This window comes from Pteronotus mesoamericanus, unplaced genomic scaffold (assembly GCF_021234165.1).
Source record: "Pteronotus mesoamericanus isolate MK-2021 breed Mesoamerican mustached bat unplaced genomic scaffold, CSHL_Meso_final contig_173, whole genome shotgun sequence".
NCBI lineage: Eukaryota > Metazoa > Chordata > Mammalia > Chiroptera > Mormoopidae > Pteronotus > Pteronotus mesoamericanus.
The window spans coordinates 16,737,531-16,762,829 of NW_026555072.1; the positions used below are offsets into that span (position 1 = coordinate 16,737,531).

At 38.5% G+C, this 25,299-nt stretch overlaps 1 protein-coding gene across 3 annotated transcripts in view; it reads left to right on the forward strand.

The window, feature by feature from the left end:
* The window catches only part of DMD (dystrophin), a 1,878,371-nt gene that overhangs the window by 1,239,180 nt on the left and 613,892 nt on the right, over positions 1-25,299 (forward strand). For all 3 annotated transcript variants that reach the window (XM_054566574.1, XM_054566573.1, XM_054566575.1), the window contains one exon: positions 24,076-24,308. In XM_054566574.1, coding sequence (XP_054422549.1) covers positions 24,076-24,308 — 233 coding nt within the window. The remainder of the gene's footprint in view (positions 1-24,075; positions 24,309-25,299) is intronic.

Sequence of the window (25,299 nt, forward strand, 5' to 3'; positions counted from 1 at the left end):
GACGTTCCTTCTCCAGCTGTGGCTTCTAATTCTTTGGACTGAAAAAGAATATTTTTTCCCAAAAGAATTAGAAGACAAGCTACAGACTGAGAACAACTATTTACAAAAAGACTCTTCTGATAAAAGACTGCTATACAAAAGATGCAACAAACTCATAAAACTGACCAGTAAGAAAAAAAAGAAACAACCATATTAAAAGTAGCCCAAAGACCTTCATAGACGCCTCACCACAGAAGCTATGCAAATGGCAAATAAACATATGAAAAAATGTGCCCTGTCAAATACCATCAGGGAAACCCAAATTAAAACAACAATGAGAGACGACTAATCACTTATTAGAATGGCCGAAGTTCACAACACTGGCAACGCCCAATGTCGGTGAGGATGTAGAGCGACAGGAGCTCTCATTCAGCATTGGTGGGAATGCAAAATGATACAACTGTTTTAGAAGACAGTTTGGCAGTTTTGTTTTGTTTTGTGTTTTTACAAAACTAAACGTACTCTTACTATATGATTTAGCAGTTGTACTCAAGATGAAAACTTTTGTCCACACAAAAACCCACATGTGGATGTTTACAGCAGATTTATTCATAATTGCTCAAACTAGGAAGCCACCAACATGTCCCTCAGTGAGTTCATGGATGAATAAACTGTCACAGCCAGACAATGGAATGTTATACCATTACATTTGAAATGGCGTATGAAATCATGAAAGGCCATAGAGGAATCTTAAGTGCGTATTACTGAGTGGAAGAAACCAATGGGAAAAGTCTACATGCTGTGTGATTGCAACTATACGTATTCCAGAAACGCAAAGCTCTGGAGACAATTAAAAAGTCAACAGGTTGCCAGGGGTGTGGGGGTGGGGGAGGGGAGAGATGACTGGGGGGAACAGAGGATTTTAGGGCAGTGAAAGTACTCCGCATGATACTATAATGGTGGATACGAGTCATTATACACTTCTCCCAACCCATAGAATGTGCAACACCAAGAGTGAACCCTAAGGTGAACTATGGCCTTTGGGTGATCATGATGTGTCAATGTAGGTTCATCCTTAGCTAACAAATGTATCATCTTAGTGAGTGATGTTGATAAGACAGAAGGCCCCGCGTGTGTGGAGGCAGGGGATATATGAGAAATCCCTCTCAGTTTTGCTTTAAGCCTAAAACTGCTTTAAAAATCTTAAGGCTTAAAATGTTTTTAATTTTAAAAGAGCATTTAGTACACATTGGTGTCATTAATTTGTCAATACACTAATTCAGCATATAACTTATTAAGGCTTACTGTGTGCCCTACTGTATGCTAGATGTTAGGGAAAGAATGTGGACCAAAATAAACACAATTCCTGGACTCTTAGTAAGGAAGACAATTAAATAACCATATGTGACAAAAATTAGGATACAGACTGCTATGAAAGAACCATACCCAGTCTGGAGTGATGTAGCTGGCAGGGAAAGCTTTCTAGAAAAAAGGAACTTTGAAGACGTGACTTAAAAAGGACTATAGGTATACCTAGGCAAACAGGTGAAGGGTGGGGAAGAGTGTTCCAGGCAGGAAAAATGGTGTAAGTAAAGGTTGGAGGCCAGAAGGGCTCTAACATGTCTTTAGAAATGTCGATCCAGATGAAGCATTGAGCCGGGTGCAGAGCGGGTGAGGAGAGAGGTGTCGGGGAGGAGCTTCTGGATGAGGCTGACAATTCAGGCACACTCTTATACTACTTCTCAAGGCACAGTAGAGCGATCCATCGTATTTTACCTGAAAGGTAACCGGAGGCCACTGGAGCATTTTAAAGAGACCAGTGACATGACCATGTTTGCATCTTAGAGAGATTGCACTGGTGAAAGAGTAGAGAATGGATTGGGTAAGAGTAATACTGGAGGCTATTCCAGTAGTCCAGGTGAGATCATGATGACTGGAACTAGAAAAGTGAGAAAGGGAATGGAGACAGAAGTGGACAGAATCAAGAGATACTAGCATGTAGAAAGAGCAGGACCTGGTAACGTATGGGACACAGAGGAGACAGATATGGAAAACTCAGGTTGAATACCCAAACTTCTAGCTTGGCAAAGTAAGTGGATAATGGTGGAAATTACTAAATTATGGACTATTCTGGAGTTCCGGGAGATGATGAGCTTCATTCTGAATGTGCCAGGTTTGAGATGCTTGCAAAATCATTAAGTAGACTAGCCATAGGAGTCAGGAGAGAGATTTAGGCTAGAGATATGGATACCAGAGTTATAAGCACATGCAGTAAAACATAACTGAAGTCTCAAGAGTGGAGATCCCTTAGGGAGTGTGTATGAAATGAGAAGAGAAGAGGACATAGGACAGACCCCTAAGGGATTCCTACATTTGACACCCAGAGCAAAGTGAGCTGGCAGAGGAGACGGAGGAGTGGGCAAAATCAGCAGTAGAAAGCCAGGAAGGAATGAAGCCAGATTTTTAAGAAGTTTCTCTTTAAATAGGTGGAGAAAGGATAGAGCAGATAGAGAGTAAGATTCATACATGTTTCTTTGACCAAAACAGATATTATAAAAGTAAACTGGAGCAAGGGAATTAGTAATAACTAGGAAGTATAATCAATAATGGCCACAGGACCATCTAAGCTGAAGAGGGCAGCTGGTGAAAGATAAAGAGGAAGAAGTCAGGAGAATTGTTAACTCCAGGAGGTGGAGGGGCTGGTGCTATGGGAAACACAAGGGCAGGTCCAGAGGTATTGGGACTATTCTATTTCTTGATTGATATGGTAGATACATAGGGTGTTTCTTCATGATTATTCTTTAACCTCTATGTGTATGTTGTATGTAATCATCTATAGGTAAGAAAAAAATCTCACTACCAAAGGAAAAAAAAAGCTTCCATAACATTATCATGGCCAATGTAGCAGTTGCCCCTGGTAGCTGGAGTGACTTGACTTTGACCTACTTCTGGTTACAGCGGCAGGTGCCCTGGACAGTCCTATGTGAGGTTAGACTTACCTGCAGCTGACAGCAGCACACATCAAGGGAACGACTCCCATATTCTCACTCTGTGCCCAAGGGATTTCTCTGACATGCCAGCATCCCACAGACCTCTGAGCTAACCCAGACTAAAAGCTGTGATGGGTGGGCAATCCTCAACCAATGGGAGAGGAGAGCCAATGAAGCCCTGAATACCTTTTTAGTCTCTATTACTTTAAGAAGACGGTTCTCGGAGGCTATATCTATGCTTCCCTGGAATATGGAAAGGTTCTGGCATTATCCAGCACTTGTTTTCCGTAGTAATTTCCTGTTTTCCATAGTAACCTCAATAACGCACGTTCTATTGACATTTCCATCTTCTCTGTTTCACTTTTCTGGTCTTTCATTCCTGCTTCTGAAGAACAGCTGCCAAATAAACTATCTGCACCCAAGTCCTTTTCCAGGCCCTGTTTTCAAGGAATCCAGAGATAATTATAACTGTGAAGAACTGATAGAGAAGACAATAAGACAACGATATTTTCTCTATATGCCAGACTATATATTTAAATGCCTACTAACGGTGCCACTCAGATGTCTCAGAAATAATCTCATGATCTCCTCCTAAAATCAAATTCAGGATTTTCCCTTATAATACCTCTCTACTACAGGTTTTATAGCACCGCTCATGCAGTGACAAAACCTGGGGAGTCATTCCCGACACCTTCCCACCTCACTCCTGGACATTTGTCATCACATCCAGTTGGGTCTTTCCTCCTAAATATTTCTTGGATCAGCTCTTTTCTCTGGCTTTACGCTGCACTGCCGCTACCCGATCTTCCATCATGTCTGCCCTGCACTGTTACAATGGCTTTCTATTGGGATAATCATAGTCCTCATTTGCCCTGGGCTGATGTGGTTTACGTTCAGAGCCTCAGTGTAAGTAATCAGTGCCCCCTTTCACTCTTACCATCACCCCAGTATCTGTGTTAAATACAATGATATGGTCACCCCAGCCGAAACTAATCTCCTCTCACTCATCTCTTCTCTCCTCCACAGTGTAGCTCTGCGATCCTTTCAAAATGTAAATTTGATGACAGAACTCTCTTTAAGGCACTCCAATGGCTTCCAGTTCTCAAAATAAAAATATTTCATAGCTTACAGGACGCTGTGTAGTGTGGCCCTTCTAATGTCATCACCCTTATGCCAGGTACCACGGACCGCTTGCTCTCCCATCTCCACAGTGACCTGCTTTCTGTTGTTTTGCTTAAGGGCCTGCTTTTTCCTACCACAAGCCATTCATTGCACATACTGGCACCTCTGGTTAGGACACCCTCCTCTTGCTTTTCCTACCTCATGCCAACTTACTTTTCAGGTCTCAGTTTAAATGTTGTATGCTCAGAGAAGACTCCTCTAACCTCCCAGACTAGGTTAGAGTCTCCATTGTTAGTACAAATATCATTTATACTGCTTTTCTGAAGCATATATCAAATCTTCTGTTGAATTCTGACACAATATGAATTTATATTGCACCCCCTTCACTTAACTGAGAGCTTCTTGAAGACAGGCCCTGACCTCTTTTACTTACCATGGAATCCACATTACCTAAGAATGAATGAGGAAGTCACAAATATATACCAAGCTTCTACTCCCAGTATAGACTCTGAGGTTACACAGGGTAATTGCAAACAGGGGTAGGGACAGAGAGGGAGCCCTTGAGCCAGGGGCCAGAGTCTTCTGGAAATGAGAGTGAGCACCCAAGGGGAGTGGAAGAGAGTGGTAGAGGTATGTAAAGAAATGGGAATAGCCCTGGCTGGGCGTGGCTCAGTGGATTGAGCACTGGCCTGTGAACTAAAGGGTGGCCAGTTCGATTCCCAGTCAGGGCACATGCCTGGGTTGCAGGCCAGGTCCCCAGTAGGGGACGCATGAGAGGCAACCACACATTGATGTTTCCCTTTCTTCCTCCCTCCCTTCCCCTCTCTTTAAAAATAAACAAACAAATAAATAAATAAGTGGAAACAAAGATGCAATGAACTATTTTCTTGTTCCTGACACACAGCTCACTAGAGGAGCTGAGAACACTTAGTGGGGTTGAAGGCCTTGCCCAAGCTTTCATAGTGAGCTAATGGCTAGTTTTTAATAGACCACATCCTAACTTGTACCCCTCTCACTCTCTAAACCCTTTACGTGACTATTCTTTTGTTTCCTTTACTGTTTTCTAAAATAATTTTTAAATAGATATGTGTATATTTCTTGTTGCCTATCTCTTTTGTCTAGCAGAATGTGAACTCCGCAAGGCCACTGGTTGTGTCCCGTTTACCACTGCATTTTCAGTGTTTAGGAATGTTGCCCAGGTCCAAGTGGGCTCACAGAAAATGTGTTCTCAAGTGATCCTCAGTCCAGTGATATTTGCATTCATCCCACATGGAATCAGGTTCCTTTTGCCAACTGTAGGTTTTATAACCTGTTTGTTTTTTTCCTCGTCTTTGTTGCATACCTCTCTACCGATTTTTCTCAGCTGTCTTCTCACACTTACTCCCTGACTTCCTCTCCACTACAAATTGTACTCAGAACAAAACTGGAGCCACTTTTCATCGATTTTGATGATCAGTGTTTTGAGTGACAACTTCATGTGGAGAATTTTGACCCTCCTGCTGACTCATTGTGTGCTTAAACAATAATACCACCTCATCATCCTTCTGAATGCACTGAGTAAATTGATGCTCACAAAATAGATCAAACCTGTAGAACAAAAACTGTATGTCTGTCCGAAGTATTTGTCTGGCCTCTATTTTTAGACTTAAAACTATCATAGCCAGTTTTTAAAGGGGAGGAGGGAAGGTTTTGAAGTATTTTCATCATTCCATCCTATTTTAACCAATTTATTTTGCAGTTTAAATGGAAGAATCATGAAAAGCTTTTCCAGTGTATTATCATCCTCAGTATTTCTGCCTGTAAGAGACAAACAAAGATACTGAAAATAAAAAATATATATATTGTAGTGGTAGAAAAATTCAGTTCAAAATGTTTCTTTGGAAGTTGTCACACAACCCCTATCTCCAGCTTTTCTTGCTGAAGAATTGTTGTTTTCTTCCATGTCTTCTCACCTATAAGTCTTTTTGGTTCCTTATATTTCATTTAAACATGTCTCTACTCCCCTTCATTTTTGTTCTCAGTCTTTCATTTTTTACCTCCTTTTTCATCCTGTACGACATAAAGGATCTGCCACCCCAAATCCTTTAATATATTTGTGCTACCACTGTTTATTTTTCTGTCATGTGTAATCCTTACACATCTGTTGATTTTCTAAATATCTATAATATCTTCCTTACCTTATGGTCTATTTGTTTCTTGAGATGAGAGTATGATTGCATTAGATGAGTTTATCCCGTTTTCTGTGCACTTTTTACCTAACTTTCTTGGTATAATAGAATTGTGTGAAATGGTATAATTTGTATTAATCTACTGGAAGAATTTCATTAATTAATTATTAGGCCCCTTGCTATGACTCTGTAACCTTCTCAGTGCCTTGGTAGTCTTAACCAAGAACCACCGATCACCCTTCAATTTAAATTCTTTCTTATCTTAGTTTTTCAAGTTTCATGCTCTCTTGTTTTGTTTAGTTTTATTTTCAGTGACCTCTCTGGTCACTTACTGACATCCCCACTTAGTTGACATTTTTCCTGTCAACCCCTTAAATGTTGGTATCACCCTGGCCTTAACTGACACCAATTCTGTGTCCCTCTACAATTGACATCCATTCTAATTGCTCCTGGCCCATGGTACTTATTGTCAAATTTCTTTTGTGTTTTCTAAATTGTGGATAAAAATACATAATATAAAATTAACCATCTTAACTGAGATTATTTTAATACCAGTTCAGTGTATTAGAGAATCTAAGGTAAAGACTACTCAAATTATGTCCATGGTTATTTCTAACTCAGACTTCTCTCCTAAACTCCAGACTCATATTTCACCTGCTGACCAGCTACCAACTAAATGTTCCACACAGATTTCAAACTCAACATACCCAAATTTGATATTATTATTATCTTCTAAAAAATCTACTCCTCTTACTATACTTCCTGTTCTTGTGGGCAGCACTATTGTCCACCAAGTTAGAAATCAAGATGTCATTCTGGCCCTTTCTTTATTCCTTACTAATCTAATCAGCTTTCAATCACCAATCCTATTGATTCTATAAGCCAACGAACCCTGAACTTTCTAATTTAGCCCCTCCATTTTCACTTTTTCATTCATCCTATAAAGCCTCCTTATTGGTGTCCTCATCTCTTCCAACCCATTGTGCATACTGGAAGTTCATTGAAAATGAACTTTTTAACATGCTTATTATATTACATAAATTAAGGTTGTATACTAGTTATCTTTCTTCTCTAGGATAAAAGCTAAATTCTTCAATGTAGTACCTGCTAGGGTGTCTAAATTATTTCCTACATCTCCCATCACTTGATAATCAAATAATACTAAACTATTTGTAGCTCACCAATCACCAAATGCTACCTTCTACTCTAACATATACTGTCCATGCTCTACCAGAAATGTACGAGTCATCATTCACTTTTGGTGAACTCAACTTAAAGTCTCAGCTCAAACTATTATTTCTGTGAGTACCTTCCTCCCTGCCCGGTCTTCCAGGGCAGTGCATGTTCTTCTCTCTTCATATTACCATTTTGCTCTTCACCTCTATTTCAGCAAGTATCATTATATTTTACTGAAATTTGCTGTTGACATATATGTCTCCCACTAGAATAGAAACTCGTTAAATGCAAGAATAATATCTTAGTTATATTTGTAAGCTGGGTGACATGTTTAATAGTGAAGATGTTTGGGGAGGCACAAGAAAGAGGATACCCTTTAAAAGTGGCTTCAACAATAAGGATAATTAATCTCACACAACTGGAAGATCAGAGACTAGAGCAGGCTCCAGATGCAGCACAAACAGAGTACTAGGGTTCTTCATCTATGATTTTCTTCTGATTTTCCCTTTGTGTCAGCTCTGACCTCCTCATCAGTTTTCCTCGAAGTTTCAAGGTGGCCGCCAGCAACAAATGGGGCAACCTGATTTTCTTGTTACAGTGAGAAAGAATCTTTTACCTCAAGGACAGATTAAGAGGTTTATCCATCAGTCAGATCAGCCAATGTAGATTCCTGTACCAATAATCATCTTCAGAGAGGTATCATGGGCTAGTTGACTTAGAAACTTTGGGTTCCTAAACCAAAGTTCAGGGGATAGGATTAGTTTCATTGGCTTAGAATCTAAGCCTTGGGTGAATCTAAACCCAACTCTAGAACTGAGGGAACTGTGTCCATGGAAGACTGGAGGGAATCGGAGTCCTCGGAGGAAGTAGAAATGCAGATGGGTGAAGGGGTATCTGGGAATGCAGGTTGTTCAAGTTACAATTACCATTCACTCCATTGGCATGGTGTTACGTCCAAAGATATATAGTTAATATTTGTTCAGTAAACCTATTGAAGATGATCTTACTGAAAGCTGTGTTTAAAATAAGTAACAATGAGAAATATTTTGAGAAGAGTTAATCATTTACATTGGGAAGCTCTTTTCCTAAGCCTGGTGAATATAATGTCTTGTCCTTTCTTCAACCTTTGCCTGAATTTTATCTTGGCCTAAATCTGGAAGTTAATAGGAGCCATTTTTAATTTTTAACCATTGGTTTAGCACCATTAATTGAAATGTATATAGCTCATCAAAAAAAAACAACAACAAAACCCCAGCTTATCGTAATACACTATCATCAAGGAAAATGATACTTTCACACAGCTCTTCTGCCTTTTCGTGTATTCTCAGTGTCTGCAGACCTAATAAAAAGGCATTATCTCAGCATCCTATAAGTTTAATTTTGAAAAACAAGAAATCATGAATAATGCAAATCACTTCAAAACATCTTTACTCACATCTCAAATATGAAACAGCTAAATCAGAGGTTTTCAATAATTTAATCAGTGAAGCATAACCAGGGGATTTAGAAAAACTGCCTAAACTATTCAAAGATTCTTCAGCTGCTGTTTAATGTCAATATCAAGTTATTTCTTACACTGGCAAACAGCCAAGCTATTCCCTGGTCACATCCCCTTTTCAGCAGTTAGTGGTCCCCTCAATCATCCCTATCACGGCCCCAGGAATGTATCAGGGCAACTCTGTAATAATAGTGTATATTACTATTAAGGCTTGAATTTTGAGGTAGTTTATCTTCCAGAAAGGATATGAATAGAGCAGTAAGACCAAGTAGAGTGAGCTTTATTAATGATGCCCAAGATTTTAGACACATACTATAACCTTGAATCAATTTTAATACCACTTTCTATACTGTGGTTTTGCTCCAGACCATTCCAACTGTATTATAGTCTGAGATCATACAGTGTTAGAGTTGTCAGGGAAACACGTATGTAGTAATTTCCTTAGCATTTAACCCTAAAGAGTGAACCTTTTAGTGCTTCCTGTGTATTACAAAGGCAAGTGTTGTATTTATCTAGAATATCAGTTTCCTTTGTTATAAAATACGTTTGCAGTTTAATGAAAATAAGAATAACTTGATTATCTCTTTCTTCGAAAGGCCTGGGAGATAAATCTATCAAAACGAGCCTCTCTTACTAAGTAGCCAGAGAGCCTTCACCTAGTTCACAATTATTCAATAATATTTGAATGAAAGCCATTCTTTCAGACTATCAAAATCACATCAGAAAAGCTTTCTCATTCATGAACCCATTATTTCTTTTTGGAAAATATATTAAATGAAAATGAAATCTCCATGTTCATTGCTAATCATAGAGAATAACTTGCAAACTCTCCTGTATTTTGAAAATTGTGCTTCAGTGCAGATAACTAGGATGATTTAACAGACAAATAAATAACCTTAAAAATAAGAGATGCGATTTTTTTTCATAATCTAAGTAGGAAATCTTAAAATATTGTCCTATGCTAAATAATTCATACAAAGTGGCAGAAAATTGCCTTCTCAAGGTCCATGATATGTAGTGATTTCCAATGGGCTTGCTAACTTCTCCTCCATTGAATGGCTGGGTGATTCAAATAGGTAAAGCTTCTAGCACTAATTTCATGTCCTGACAAACCATTGAGCAGAGATAAATCCCTTACCTCATAAGGAAGCCCCGTGATCACACACATCTGCTTTTTGATTTGCAAGGACTCTTAGACACACCTCCTCAGAATATCAAGGACCCACTCGATTCTATGAAAAACAATTCAGACTAACATTTACAGTGCTCGGAGGTGACAGATTTTAAAGTTCAACCGTGGAATTTCCACACATTCTTTCCAATTCTAGAATTTTATATTGGATCAGTAAGGAATAATGTAAGGAATCATATACTCAAACACACAGAAACATGGTACATAAGGCTGCAATCAAGTAAGAGCTGAGAGAAGGGGGGCATGCAGTTTAAAGGCTTCACAGATGTGAGGCTCTGATCATAAAGAATAAGGATTACAAAGGTGAAGGTACTTAAATCTGAGGAACAGCTTGGACAAATTTATTTTGTAAAGAATGAAGGCATATTGAGTATTACACGAAAAGACTGGCTAGTCTGAGACAGCACGTACATTTGGGGTGAGTAGTAGGAATAACTTCCTACAAGTAGAACAGAGGCCAGCTCAAGCATTTAGACAATCCTGTGGTGTTCCTCAGCTTTGGTCTTCGCCTCATCTCTACCCCACCAGTCTCACGACACATGGTCGTGACATTCACGTATCTGCATGGGGAGATTCCCATCAGGGGCTATGGCAGACATGAAAGTCAATGAAAAGCATATCGGAATGTAAGTAACTGAGAGGACTGTTATATTGACAATCTTGAATCTGTGCCTATTTATAAAAACTAACAAACCATTTCAAACGTTCAGTTTTTTCCGTCTATGACACAACCCATCTTCTATAGATGATTATAATAGCATCGTTTGGTGACAGCGAAAGGTGAAATCAACTGTAAGAGGAAGAAATGGAAGTTATGAAGATATTTGATCTGAGTGATAGTGTGAGGCAGTGATGAATATTGTAGAGGTTCTTGGAGCAGTGGCTGCAGATAACTGAGGTTGCCCAGGATTGTTGAAAGGAGTTCTCAAACCTCTGAGCACACTAAGCCTTCATTGTCTTTGGATCAAATAAGCGATATGTTCCCCACTTCCAGTACTAGATATTTTCAGAGTGATGCGAAGGCTATGGCAATGAATGCAAAATCATATTAAAATATTATGTAAGTCAGAATAAGTTGATTTGTGTCAGTATCTTTTCTTTGTTCAAAGATTTTATTTATGTTTAGAGAGGTGGAAGGAAGGAGAAAGAGAGGGAGAGAAACATCAATGTGACAGAGAAACATAGATCGGTTGCCTCTTGTACTGCCCTTGGCCAGGGACCGAACCCACAACCCCCGCGTGTGCCCTGACTGGGAGTTGAACCGGTGACCTTTCGCTCTTGTGGGGTGACTCCCAACCAGCTGAGCCACATCGGTGAGGGCTGTGTCAATATTTTTTTCAATCTATGCGTACTAGGTTATGTAGAGACATTTTTGAGATTCCCAAGGTGTGTTTATGGTATTGTAAACTGCTGGCAAAGTAAAAAGATTACTACTGAATTGGGAATTTTGAGTCCTGAGACTTGGTCCTCATTTAGTCTCTTGCCAGCCTAGGTCTGGGAGTCATGGGCCAACCATTCAACAAATTGGCCCTTGGTTTTTTTAATTGTTAAATCATGACGTTCTCCCAAACGAGACAACCTTTGAGAGTGCCACCAAATGTAGCATCTGTGGTTTCAGATAATGTAAAATAAGTAAGCTTTGTTTGAAAATCTTTTCAAGTTTCTATAACATATGTTTATGTGACATTTAAAATTAAGTTACTGAAAACTTATTTTTATGGCATAATTTACTTGCAGGATTAGGTGATAATCAAGTCTGATTCAATAAGCCGCAAAAAGAGCGTTCCTAAAATTACGTGAATGAAAGAGTCCTAGCTTGTTGTTTTACCCGTTCAAGTCGCCTCTGAATGCATTGCTCCATAGGGCCTTCCATTCCATTTTATATCAAATTGAATGGGAACATCAGGCTTCAAATAGTAAAGTGGCCCTACATTTGCTTTGGGAATTGGCCTTTCAGCCTAGCTTTTTGCTTCTGTTAGATTCTTATAAACCACAAAAAGGATTCTTTCTGTATTTATTAAATTCATGGAAATTAACTCCTGATTTGCTAATAAGAATCGCTATTGCAATAGAACATAGCTGTGCCTTTGAGTTATGGCAAAAGCTGGAAAAACAACTTTGGTGACTTTTTTTTTTCACCTTATGACAGGGTAAAAATGAAGAGTTTTACCAATTTAAAATTATATTTCCTCAAAAATGCATAATTAGTTTCCTTCCTGTTTCTCTAGTTTGATAGTGATTCTCTAGTTCATATTGTTTCAGTTAGGTTTCTTTCTTTCCTTGACATGATTTACTTTCATGTAACAAGCTTTCTCATTAAGTAGCATATAACTAAATAAATTATTTCCTCCTTCATGTCTTTTTGTCTTAAAATAATGGGTTAATATAGACTGTAATTTTAACAGTAAAGGAAATATATTTTAATTCTAGTTCTTACCAAATACCTTGGGATAAAGGTAAGATCAGTTTTAAGGATTATGAGTATTATCTTTCTCCTAATTAAAAAAAAGTGTGATTTTTCTATTATGAACTACATAATTAACTTTACCTTAGAATATTTGAATCTTAAATATAACTTCATTTTATTGAAAACTTTATTTTCAAGTAATTTTATTTAAATGCAGCATTTGGTATAATTCCAAATCTTTTATGTAAACTCTGGCCATCATGGAAAAAGTAGCAGTATTATTAGGGTTTAAATATGATTTACCACCCTGGCCAGGTGGCTCAGTTGGTTAAGTGTCATCTTGTATACTAAGGGGTTGCAAGTTCGATCCCTAATCAGGGACTTACCTAAGTCGTAGGTTTGGTCCCCGATCAGACATGTGTAGAAGGCAATTGACCGATGTCTGTCTGTCTGTCTCTCTCTCTGTCTCTCTCTTCCCATTTCTCTCTCTCTCTCTAAAAATCAATAAACATACCCTGATGTGAGGGGGGAAAACAGTTTGTAAAATATATATATATATATATATATATATATATATGATTTACTGATTTTTTAAAAAAGGAATTAACATTAACACTGATCTGACAACATTTCCTGTTTTCTTTTTCAATTACAGTTTACAGTCAATGTTATTTTGTATTAGCCTCAGATGCACCACACAGTGGTTAGACAATCATATATTTTCCAAAGTGGTCCCCCCGATATTTCAAGTACTCACCAGGCAACAGACATAGTTATTACAATATTATTGACTATATTCCATGTGCTGTACTTTACATCCCTAGAAACTTTTGGCTCTTAAGCAGCAAAAATAAGTGGTTCAAAATGAACCAACTCTGTGATAGGACAGCCTTCACAGATCTTTTTAAAAAAGCAAAGTAGCCTCTGTTCCTATTTCAAAACCCATAACGTGTAGCCTCATGGCTTTCCCAAGCTCTCTGTACACTCTCTCAATTTGAAACCCATTCATCAAAAGGATTAAGACCGTGTTGTTCAAGTCAGAAGCAGTAGCAAGTATGTGCCTGAAAACTGTCACGCTCGCATTCCTGGGAGCGTTGCCATTTCAATAGCATGATTTATAACCATTGAACAATATGCTTTTTATTTATGATTACCTCTCCTACTTTCAAAAAGAATTTGAGATGGTTTTTAGGACATGATTTAAAGAAGCAAACATCATAATCTTATTTTTATGCTTTGTAACAAGCAATTTTCCCTATATAATTGTTGCTGTTTTCTACCTTTGATTTGAGGTTCCTACTGTATAGTTGGTAGTTGCACTCATGGGCCCGGTATGCTTTTCTACAAGTTAGATGAAAACATGAAATGATTTTGACGTAGCTAGTTGCACTACTTCCGTTAGTGTGTTTGCCACACCAGCAGTTTACAATGTGTTTCCTGACCCAGAACATCAAAAGCGGTGTTGAGCCCAGAACAATCACTTCAAACCAACACTAGATAGTGGTTACATTTCCAATGTCATTACGAAGACAGAGTTCAAGACTTCAGCATTTGACCTGGTCAAGCTCTTTAGTGTTTTAGTTATAGGTTGTGTTCAGATTTCACTTAAGAAACAGCAACACAGATGGCAAGTTGAAACTCAAGTAAAACCAAAGAATATAACATTTTTATAAGCCCTTAAGCAATTAATATGCCACCAATCCTCTTCATACCTTTCTTTTCATTTTCCAGAGCATTCAATTGAATACTGAATTAGGTAACATGTAATACCAATAAATAATTAATTTTAAATTATACTGTTCTAGAATGGAATGGCTGGGAGCATCATGTTCCTTTCGTATATTAGAAGCAAAGGATTATGTACGTGAACCAAAGTGATGGTGTCTAAGATAGGATTCCTTGGAAGCAGTCTCTGAGACCAAAAGTTGGGTCTACTTTGGGCTGGGCTCATTTCGGTGATTCTTTTGCTGGTCTCAGCTGGGTTAATTCATTCATGTATTCATGACTAACTGGTAGTCGATGGCCTCATTTATGTGTCTGGCACTTACTGGTTATTGTATAAGACACTGGGTGTGATGGGCCTGCTTGCTTATCATCATTCCCGAGGCTAGCATAGTTCACAGAGTGGTGAAAGGGTTCCAAGCATAGCCCAGTGCCCAAGCATTTCTCAAGCCTTGGCTTATGTCATGTTTATTAATATTCCATTCGCCCAAATAAGTCACTTGGCCAACCCATACTCAAGGAGTGGAGAGATATACTTTAGCTCTTTTGTTTAATTTATATTTTATTTTAGAGAGAGGGGAAGGGAGGGAGAAAGAGAGGGAGAGAAACATTGATGTGAGAGAGAGACATCGATCAGCTGCCTTCTATACGCTCCCCAACTGGAGACTGAAGGTACAACCCAAGCATATGCGCTGACCAGGAATCAAGCCCTTGACCTTTTGGTTTGCAGGATGCCACCCAACCCACTGAACCACACCAGCCAGTGTTATACTATAGCTCTTGAGGGGAGCATCTAGAATATTTCATTACAAGGGTGTAGATGCAGAAAGGACAAGAATTTGGAGACATTTACTCTCTGACCAGAGGCGCTTTTATTTTTATCACCAAGACATTTCCTGTGTAATAATTTTCAGCATTCCCTGGTAGCTCTGGCTTCTGGTTGTTTACTGTGAATATCATGTGGATAAGAGAAGCAATTAACACTTCCATTTAACCTATACTTCTGAGGTACAAGAGAGCACAAGCTTGGATAGGCATAAAGGATGTCCAGTACAAATGCTAAGTTTATAAACCACACACACACACACACACACACACACGCACACATGCACACACACACATGCACACACACACATGCAAGAGGAGACAGAGAAATGAGTGGTTCTCAACCAGAGTCAGTTTTTCCCCCTTGAAGAACATTTGATAATGTCTGAAAGCATCTTTGGTTGTCGCAGCCAGGAAGGTGCTATTGCCACAGATACTGATAAACATCCTGGAGTGCGCAGGCTAGCCCCCCGCACCAAAGAATATTCATGCCAACATGCCAGTGGTGCCGGGGTTGAGGTCGAGAAACCCTGCTTTTTATTGAGTGCATGTACGATGAATTCATACAACGTAAGTTGTAAAAGGGCGCTTAGAAGATGCAAACTGAAAGTGGCAAAGGCAAGGGTTATTTCTGTCTTCAAATTAGTGAAGGAAAGATGCATGTTTGGGTGAAGTCAAATTGGATATACTCCTCAAGAATAATATCTAACTTGCGGGAGGAAGCTGGGTGCACTTGATTGTTACCCATCTTTTTATGGCTAGTTCAAGGTGATCCCTGACAAATTAGAATAGATAACTAGGTGTGTTTTGTGGCTATCATATGTTGTAAACTATAGCTCTTGGGGTCAAAAGTATTTATGTGACTAATAATTCTTACAGATTGAGTAGAGCATGTAGGAACACTACCTGATGATCGGATCATTCTGAAAAATATGTCTAGTGGGTAAGCTTACTCTCTTGGCATTGTCACTTGTTAATGGAAGATCCTGAGCAAGTTCCTTTTTAGCATTTGGTGAAATGGCAATAATACCTACCCTGAAAATTGTTTGGTAAAAAATAAGTAAACTAGGGCTTATAAATTCTTGCCTAGCCCATAGAAACCCTTGAGTAAATAGCGTTGGTGTTGGTAGTGTTTGTGATGATCTCTCTTCCTTCCAAAAAGCAGCAAATATTTGTTATTTAGATTAAATTTGTAATGGCAGGAAATAATCAGTCAAAAGTGATAGAGCACTGTTACTGAGTTTTAAAAGTCTGTGTCTCCCACATCTTTTTTTTCTAAAGTCCAGAAATATGGTGGGTTGTTATGAACCCTTGAGTTCCAATTCTCTAGGTATTGCTCATGTATAGTGTAAGCTCTTACTGTGCTGAAGTGTGAATAACTGATGATATTTGAGTCACATATTTTGTTTTTAGAATTATGAGAAATAATATAGAAAATATTTTTACATATTCATCCCATTTTTTTCTAGTTTTCCACCTGTACCTACATACTACAAACATTTTAGAGGGAAGAAATGACGTTCTTTTTGCCTGACGCAGAATAGATTTTTCTTTTTGAGTCCATATGTGATTTCTAACTTTGTTAACAAGTACTCCCTAATTCTTACATATTTCATTAAGTGACATGCCATCCTTTCAAATATTCAAAAAATTATTCCCTGATATTGCTTACTTCAAGAATAATTACTGTATCTATTGGATAGATAGAAGGAGCTTAACAATATTTCCTATAATTCATGGTATTAAGCACTAATGCAACTTGACCACATATGCAAAGTCATCCTTTTAGATATTTTTGTTAGTGTGAGTCCAATAATTTATCATGTAGCCAGCTGCCTGATTTTTCAAGTACAGAGGTAAAGAAAATAAGTTACCCACATTCATACAGCAAAGCTATAAATAGAATATGTGCTTCTTGCTTTCTTATCAACCATAGGAGACCTGTGAATTACAGAAAAATCACATGTGAATACTTCAAAGGAAACATGCCAAACACCTTGTGTGTGTTTTTAAAAGATTTAGTAGCTCCTTTAAAGCTCTAAGTAAAGCTGCTAGTCTGACTAATCATGTACCCCCGAAACCAATTAAATTTTTAGACTAGAGAGATGTTCTTCAAACACTCCTGAAAAAATTAGAGCTCCCTCCTAAAGCTAACACCTTTTAATTAACAAAATACTCAGAGCAAATATGTGGTTTGCACTAGCATGTTACACCTACTGTTATTCATGCTACTATTCTGGTGTGCCGAACTCAATTCATTTCAACTGTCTTGAGCTTGATTTGCTGTCTGCAAACGTATGGAATGAAAAAGACAGTTTTTAGTAGAGTTACTTTAATTTTCTAATGAATTCATGAGAAACATTATGCTTTACTCATCAGTCATCAGACTATACAAGCTCTGTGTGTGTATGGGTAGGTGGGTGGGTATACATATATACACATATAAACACACATATATATATAATGTGTGTATTTATTTCACTTAATTGTATGTATAGTGATACATGTATAGACATGAACTAATTAAGCAGGGAAGACACCAGCATCCATTGCTGAGTGAATACTCTGACACCGTAAGAACTGTTGTCCATTATGACTCCCTGTAGAATGAGATACTTCCTCCCACAAGCTTGAGTCAGAGATAGTAACTGTGGTCTCCCTGGAGGTTAGGGAGACTGAGATCTGAAGATGCATTTCCAGGGCCAACTCCTTGTTACCTCAGAAGCCTGAGGCAAGCGGTAGAAGTATAGGCAGTAGAATAGACTGGGGGACATTAACAGGGACGTAGAGAAAAGGATCCCCTCCGGCTGCAGGGAAGACCACTTCCCATGCCCCTTAGGGCAGAGAACCCAGAGACCCATCCCAGGTTGTCGTGTCTAAGATGCTGTGTAATAGTTCATGTATCCTGACTCCTAATTGGATCGTGATTACAGGTTGAAATAACTCTTGGCAAATCCCCTTTCCTTCTCTGAAATTCTAGAGTTAATAGAAAACTACCCTGGAACAACTAAATATCCCTCCTTGACCATTAGAGTGAAGATTCTGTTGCTCAGTTTGGGCAAAACCACTCTTCATTGGCCCCTTACAGGTCTGACCAGCCCACGCTTTCATCTAGGGAGGTGAATTGCTTATGTTTCTTGTAACATGACATAGTGGAAAAGAAAGAACCCCATTTCATGTTGTTTTTAGATAAAAGCAAAGATATCTGAGAATGTGGTATAAATCAATATGATTTACATAATAAAATAACATAAATGCTCTCAGGACCTCAAAATTTCTCTTTTGAAACACTTTGCTTAATCAAAAAGTTATATACACACCCATACATACATCTACACACACATGCATAGATCATGTCCAACATGTGGCCCAGGATAGCTATGAATGTGGCCCAACACAAAATTGTAAATTTACTTAAAACATGATGAGATTTTTTTCATTAATGTCTGTGTATTTAATGTGTGGCCCAAGACAACTCTTCTTCCAATGTGGCCCAGAGACGCCAAAAGGTTGGACACCCCTGCTAGAGGCAAGTCTTTTTAGGAAAAATTAAATATTTGAATAGTGTTCAAGGTATAATTGGTTCTAATAAAATCCATGAAAGTAGATGGAAATTAGTCTCTTCCTACTTTATGTTGTAGCACTTTTTTCTACTCTTGGATACAAAGTTTCTGAGTTTACAATCCAGCTCTCAGGCACTAGCAGCCCTCCTCTAGCCACAGACCAAAAAAAACAGAAACAAAAACAAAAAACTAATAATGGTGCAAGACTTTGTTTTTCCTAGTGATTATTAAATTTAAGTAATAAAATGTTAAAGACATCAAAGTGTTTAGGATCCAAAAGAACGGTGTCATTGTATACTTCATGGAGACCTTTGAACTACAAACTTACCCTGATCCGCCAAAAAAAAAAAAAAAAAAAAAAACCACAGAACACTTACGGTTGGAATTTGAAGCAGAAATGAGATTTTTCTGTCTGGGGAGTGAAGAAAAGGGTTTTCACGAAGTATATAGAGCCTAGAGAAGGGCACAAAACTGCAAGATGGCCATGCTAATTGGAGAATGCTGAATAAGGACCGAGGTGTAGGGGAGTTCAGGGAGAATGGGCAGAGATGAGTCTGGAGTATGAAGTCTGGTTCAAGAAGCACACACCCAGAATTCCATGCTAATATAGAAAGTGGGTAGCAAATAAACATTGAGCAGTGAAAAGAAAAGGAAAACACACATACACGCTCCAGACCTACTAACTGTCAGAGCAATGCGAGGACGTGACTTACATATATATCGACTCATAAAATATTTAATTTCCTGAGATTGGCACTATTTTCCCCATTAGGCAGGTAAGTAGTCTGAGGGCCCAAAAAGTTCAGTTTCGGAAATATGGTATAATCCCTTATCTCAAAATGCCTGTAATCTAATCCAAAGTTGTATATCTGGGAAATGGTAAGGTCAGCTGTCTGTGAAGGAAGTAGTATTATAATCGCCAGTTTACAAGGGAGTACGTGGAGATTAAGAGAGGTCCAGTATCCTTCCTAGGGTTACACAGCTAAGAAACAGCAGAGCAAGCATTTAAACCCAATAGCCTGGTTCTAGTCTGTTTTACACTCTCCTTCTCGGGTTATGTTCCTTCCTGCTTTTCCCCCTTGATAGAAAAGTGGGGAATAAAAGAATCGATTGGTTCTGTTTTCTCCCTGTAGTATTTGACCCGTTGTCTGCCCCAAGCAGTGGCTCTTCCTCCATTATTACTCTTTTTTTATTCTGAAAATAGTTAACATGATCTGAACAGCAAGAATCTAGGAGTGTTCTGTGTTCTAGTCTTTGAGAAACCATCCTTAGAGATGATCTTTCAGCACTCACCATGGGTAAACAGCCTCTATAAGTTTATGGAAAAGCTCTGTGTGCATAGACTTTTTTTTTTTTAATTCATTCCGAGGATATCAATTGAGCACCTGCCCTATTTCAGGACCTGTGTGGGTCGGAGGGGAAAGATCAGTGAGCAAGAAGGACAAAGCTTCCCTTTCCCACCAGTACAGGGATGTTTTCAGATACTGAGTACTGGAGGTGGGGAGACTAGCAATGAATGGCCTGACCTGTCCATAAATGAGATCATGTGCCCACAGCTGTGCAAAAAGAGCTGCGTCCCTTCACCTCTCAACCCTCCTCAGAATCTCTTTTGGCTGACTTTGTAATTGGTGGTACTTCTTCCTTTTTCCTCATTGGAGAATGTTGTGATATTATCATTCCAATGACATTTGCTTGGACATTACTAGTCATCTTGACTCATTCTCTGTTTTTCAATCAGTGGCCCTAGCTTTTCTTTTCAATAGACTTATTCTTTTTTTTTTTTTAATGTGCTTTACAGAACACAGTTGAAGTCTGGTAATTCTGTGCATTCTCATCCTTCACTATATTGAAATGTGAGATGACCTAATCATTTCCACTCCATTAAGCACTTTGTTTCTAGTCAGAAGTAAGCCCGGAGGAAAAAAGAACCTCATCCCTGTTCTCTTTTGAGGGTCAAATTTTCAGTAAGTCAAGTTTAAATGAAGAAAAACACTTTCCAACACTTCCCAGAACCTTGAAATTCAAATGATTGTATGTTGCCTCCATAGCTATTGCATATCTATTTGGAAAACAATTTGGCCATATTTTCTAGACAGCCAGGCATTTCAGGGTTAGCTCCTACAGTACTGATTTTTGTTTTTCGGATGTTTCTTTTTTCATTTTTTATTTTTTTTTATCCTTCAAATACATTTGTCTCCATTTTCCTGCCACCACTTTCCCCTGCCCCACCCACCCCCACCTCCCACCCTCAATCCTTCCCCACTTTGGCTTTGTCCATGGGTCCTCTATACATGTTCCCCAACGTGACCCTTCCCCCTCTTTTCCCTGTTACACCCCTCTCTCCTCCCCTCTGGTTACTCTTGGCTTGTTTTTCCTTTCAATGTTGCTGGTTATATTTTTCTTGCTTGTTTGTTTTGTTGATTAGGTTCCACTTATAAGAGATGGCATATGGTATTTGTCTTTTACCTGCGACTTCCTTGCCAACCTTTCTGAGTCCCTTTACAGTACTGTTTTAATTTAGCTCACTTTCCATCCTCACCCATGCATTGTCTCCAGGAACCCAGCCCCTCTCTTGGAATCTCTTTTAAGATTTCTAGATCTTGTTGGCTCCATTGCTTCTTTCTACTAGACTGTTGAATCTCAGGGTGCTATTTCTGCTTCAGATTCCGTTTCCTTCTTCCTTTTTTTTTCTTAGAAAGAGCCTCAGAGTAGTAATGTAACTTCAAGAAACAATTTCTTCTTCTATCTTTATCTCTTTGCCTTTTGGTTATTACTTCCTGGCATATTTTATATTCTGACATCTCATTTTTTTTTCATTCTGCCTTCTTCAAGAATATTTCTTTCATCTCTAGAAACCTTTTGTCCTTGAGAAACTTGTGACAGAAGAGGACTTACTTCATTCCTCTCTTCATCTTCTCTAACAAAAAGAGAACCTTAAAAGTGCAGAAAGTGCCCTGATTAGTGTGGCTCAGTGGGTTGGGCATTGTCCTACAAAGCAAAGGGTCACTGGTTCAATTCCCAGTCAGGGCACTTACGTGCGTTGCAGGTTTGGTCCCTGGTTGAGGCGCATACAAGACTCATCCAATCAATATTTCGCACATCAATGTTTCTCTCCCTCTCTCCCTCCCTTCCCCTCTCTCAAAAAATAAATAAAATATTTTTTAAAAAATTTAAAAAGTAAGTGAAAAATGTGTTCACTAAAAAAGGGAACATAATAATTGTGAGTATATCTTACTGTGCCAGGAGTTGTCTGTGGGCTTTTAAAAAGTAAGTCTAGCTCTGACCGGCATGGCTCAGTGGGTTGAGCATTGTCCTGCAAAGCAAGAGGTTGCTAGTTTGATTTCCAGTCAGGACAGCTGATCCCCAGCTGGGGGCATGCAGGGGCCAGCCGATCGATGTTTCTCTCTTGCATTGATGTTTCTCCCCTCTCTTTCTCCTTCCCTTCCCCCTTCTCTAAAAATAAGTGATTTTTTTCAAAATAAAATAAAAATCTTAAGTGCAGAAAGTAATACAAACATGAAAAGTATTAGTAATTTATGGCCACCTCAGAATGGGATGCCAGCAAGGCACATCTCATGTTCCTAGAACCATTCCCTTGTTGTCCATGCCTCTCAGGTCTCTCATTGAGATGTGGTCTTTTGACGCTTTCCCTCAAAGCCTCCCTTTGGAATTACAGAACCCGCTGTGTCTCTGCTGCTAGTCCACTGGGTATGTGAGGCTCCAGAGCCCATTGCTTATATACTAGATTAGGCATTCCCTACCTCTCATCACTCACCTTAGGTAACCCAGTCGTTGGTCGATATCAGTAAGCATCAGCAAGTTCCGCCCCCTTCCCTAAGTAGATGGCCACACATAGACTTTTGATTTCCCCCAAATATTTCATGTATTTCTCTTGCTCATCTCCAGCTGCTCACCGTATTTGTTCATCCCCAATGTTTCTTATTTATCAGGTGTTTCTAAAAATAGCACTACCTAATATTATCACCTGCTAGTGTCAGGACCTGTGCCAATATTTTGTTCTTTTTCTGGCATTGCTCTATGTTCAGTTCTTTTTTTTTTCTTTATTTTTACTGGTGACACTATTACAGATGTACCTATTTCCCCTCCCTTTGCCCCCCTCCACCCAGCCCAAGCTCACCCTTCCCTCTGGCCATCACCACACTGTTGTCTGTGTGTATGGGTTATACATACATCTTCTTTGGCTAGTCCATTCTTGTATCAGTCAGTGAATCTACACAACTGCCCTGTGACTCCTTCCTCACTGAGGAGGGGGAAAAATGAAGCTTAGAGAAGTTAACTAACTTAACCAAGGTCACGAAGCTCCGAAGGCAGAGGGATGGATGTTCTCTCAGCTGTTTTCACTCAGGAACTTCAGAGCTTAATGGTTACCGTGGGCTGTCTTCCACTGCAGTGTTCAACACTGTTAATATTAATGTAACATGTCTTAATGACCTTGAAACAGTGTTTCATATCCAAATAGAAAAACTGTACTAGCTCTGATTTTCCAAAAATAATGTAGCTTGGGTTTTCCTTGCTGCTAGCTACTTTATTATCAGTCTGAAAGAAAAGGAAAAAAAATATGGTAAACTGCTCCCAATATACAACAGAGCAAAGACAGGAACATTTCATTGGCTTTGATTTCCCTAGGATCCACCTCCAAAGTAATTTACTTCCTATTCAAGGAAATCATTAAGTCAGAAATAAGATCTTATCCAATCTTTCCTTTTGCTTTTCTTCCTTGAATGCAAATAATAAGCAAAAGTTATTCCCCTGGCAAGGTCTGAATACTGTTTATTTTTCTTTAAACCGATTCCATAATCTATGTAATTTGTTCTTGAGGACTATTTATTTTTCTAATAATTTTTTATTTTTCAATTACAGTTGACATACAATGTTATATTAGTTTCAGGTGTACAACACAGTGATTAGACATTATATAACCTATGAAGTGATCACCCTAGTAAATCCAGTACCCGTCTGGCACTGTGCCTAGTTTGTACAGACTCATAGGTACAGAGAACATTTTGTCATTGGCCAGAGGGGAGGGGACTTGAGCAACTGGGTGAAAACGCGAAGGGGTTAAGAAACACAAAGTGGTAGTTACAAAATAATCATGAGGCAAAGGACTATTTAAATGAATTAGTCCAACCTTGAGAATAAGCACAAATAATTTTGAAAGACTGTATATTAATGAGATATGTATTAATATGTATTAATGAAAAGTTTTCATCTTTGAATTTTTCTGTCAGTCACGTAGCAATATATAAAGTACCCAAATTAATAGGAAAAAAAACATACAATGTCATCAATAATTCTTTGGTTCAGATTGTTTCCTTCTCATTAAGATTTATTTTGTTGTCATCAGAATTGGCTTCTTGTGTTTCTAATATTTTTCTTTTTTTCTTTTTTCTTGTCCTTTTGAAAAAAAATTAGCTCCTAGTCAGACTGTTACTCTGGTGACACAACCTGTGGTTACCAAGGAAACTGCCATCTCCAAAGTAGAAATGCCATCTACCTTGCTATTGGAGGTACCTGCTCTAGCAGACTTCAACCGGGCTTGGACAGAACTTACCGACTGGCTGTCTCTGCTTGATCGAGTTATAAAATCACAGAGAGTAATGGTGGGTGATCTTGAAGACATCAACGAGATGATCATCAAGCAGAAGGTATGAGCAACAAAGATAAAAGCTGACAGGGACTTTTCTTTGACGTGAAGGTTTTCCACAAGTCCATTTACTCTCCGAGACCATTTCCCGCCAGTTTTTAGGCAGCTTCCATTGGTCAGCAAGCACACTGCACACTCTGCTGTGTTCAGCCCAAATATGATCAAGGAAACACAATGCAATGATCTCAAATAGCCATAAATTAAAAAGGCATAAATACAAGGAAGAAAAAGCGTAAACCTTGCAAGTAAAGTTGGCATAATTAAATTCCCTGAACAACAGATACAGTGTATTTTTAAAATCCATTTAATATCAAATCAGTAGCTCAGTTGAGCTGTTTACATTTCAACTGCTTGCTTTGGCACCCTCCAGCCACAATATATTACAGAGTCAAATAGAATCTGGGAATTGGTTATTCGCTTCCAAGTTGTCTGTGCCAGTTTTCCTCTTCCAATGACAAGGATAATTGAAAGTTAGCTATGAACAAAAAAGAAAATTAACAAAACATATGTTTTAAAATATCTTAGGTCTTAATATCGGTATTTATGCAATGCTATCCTCAAATAAACATGTTTTTACTAGAGATTGCTCTTCTCAGCCCCATTGGAATTCATGCTGCAAAATTATGACATCAACTAGGAATGTAAGAATTCATTGATATAAATGTGGTTTACCTAGCTAGAACAAGTACATTGTATATCTTTTATATTTCTGAATGAATCAGAAAGTTAGTTCTGAAAGGTTTATATGCCATAGTTATTTCACTCATAATGGTTTTCAAGTTTTTTCTAAAGACGTAAGAGATGATACTGAAAGTATTTAGTTGTTACAGAACAACTTTTTGAAAAACTAAGGAGTAAGGCACGCACATTTCTTTTTAAAATAAATGTCAGTGAATCAGCAGGAATAAAACTAATTTGATAGTAAACAAGCTACATATATAGTATCTTGAGCTTAGATCCAGAAGCCCTGAATTAGTGGGCTTTCTTTGTCA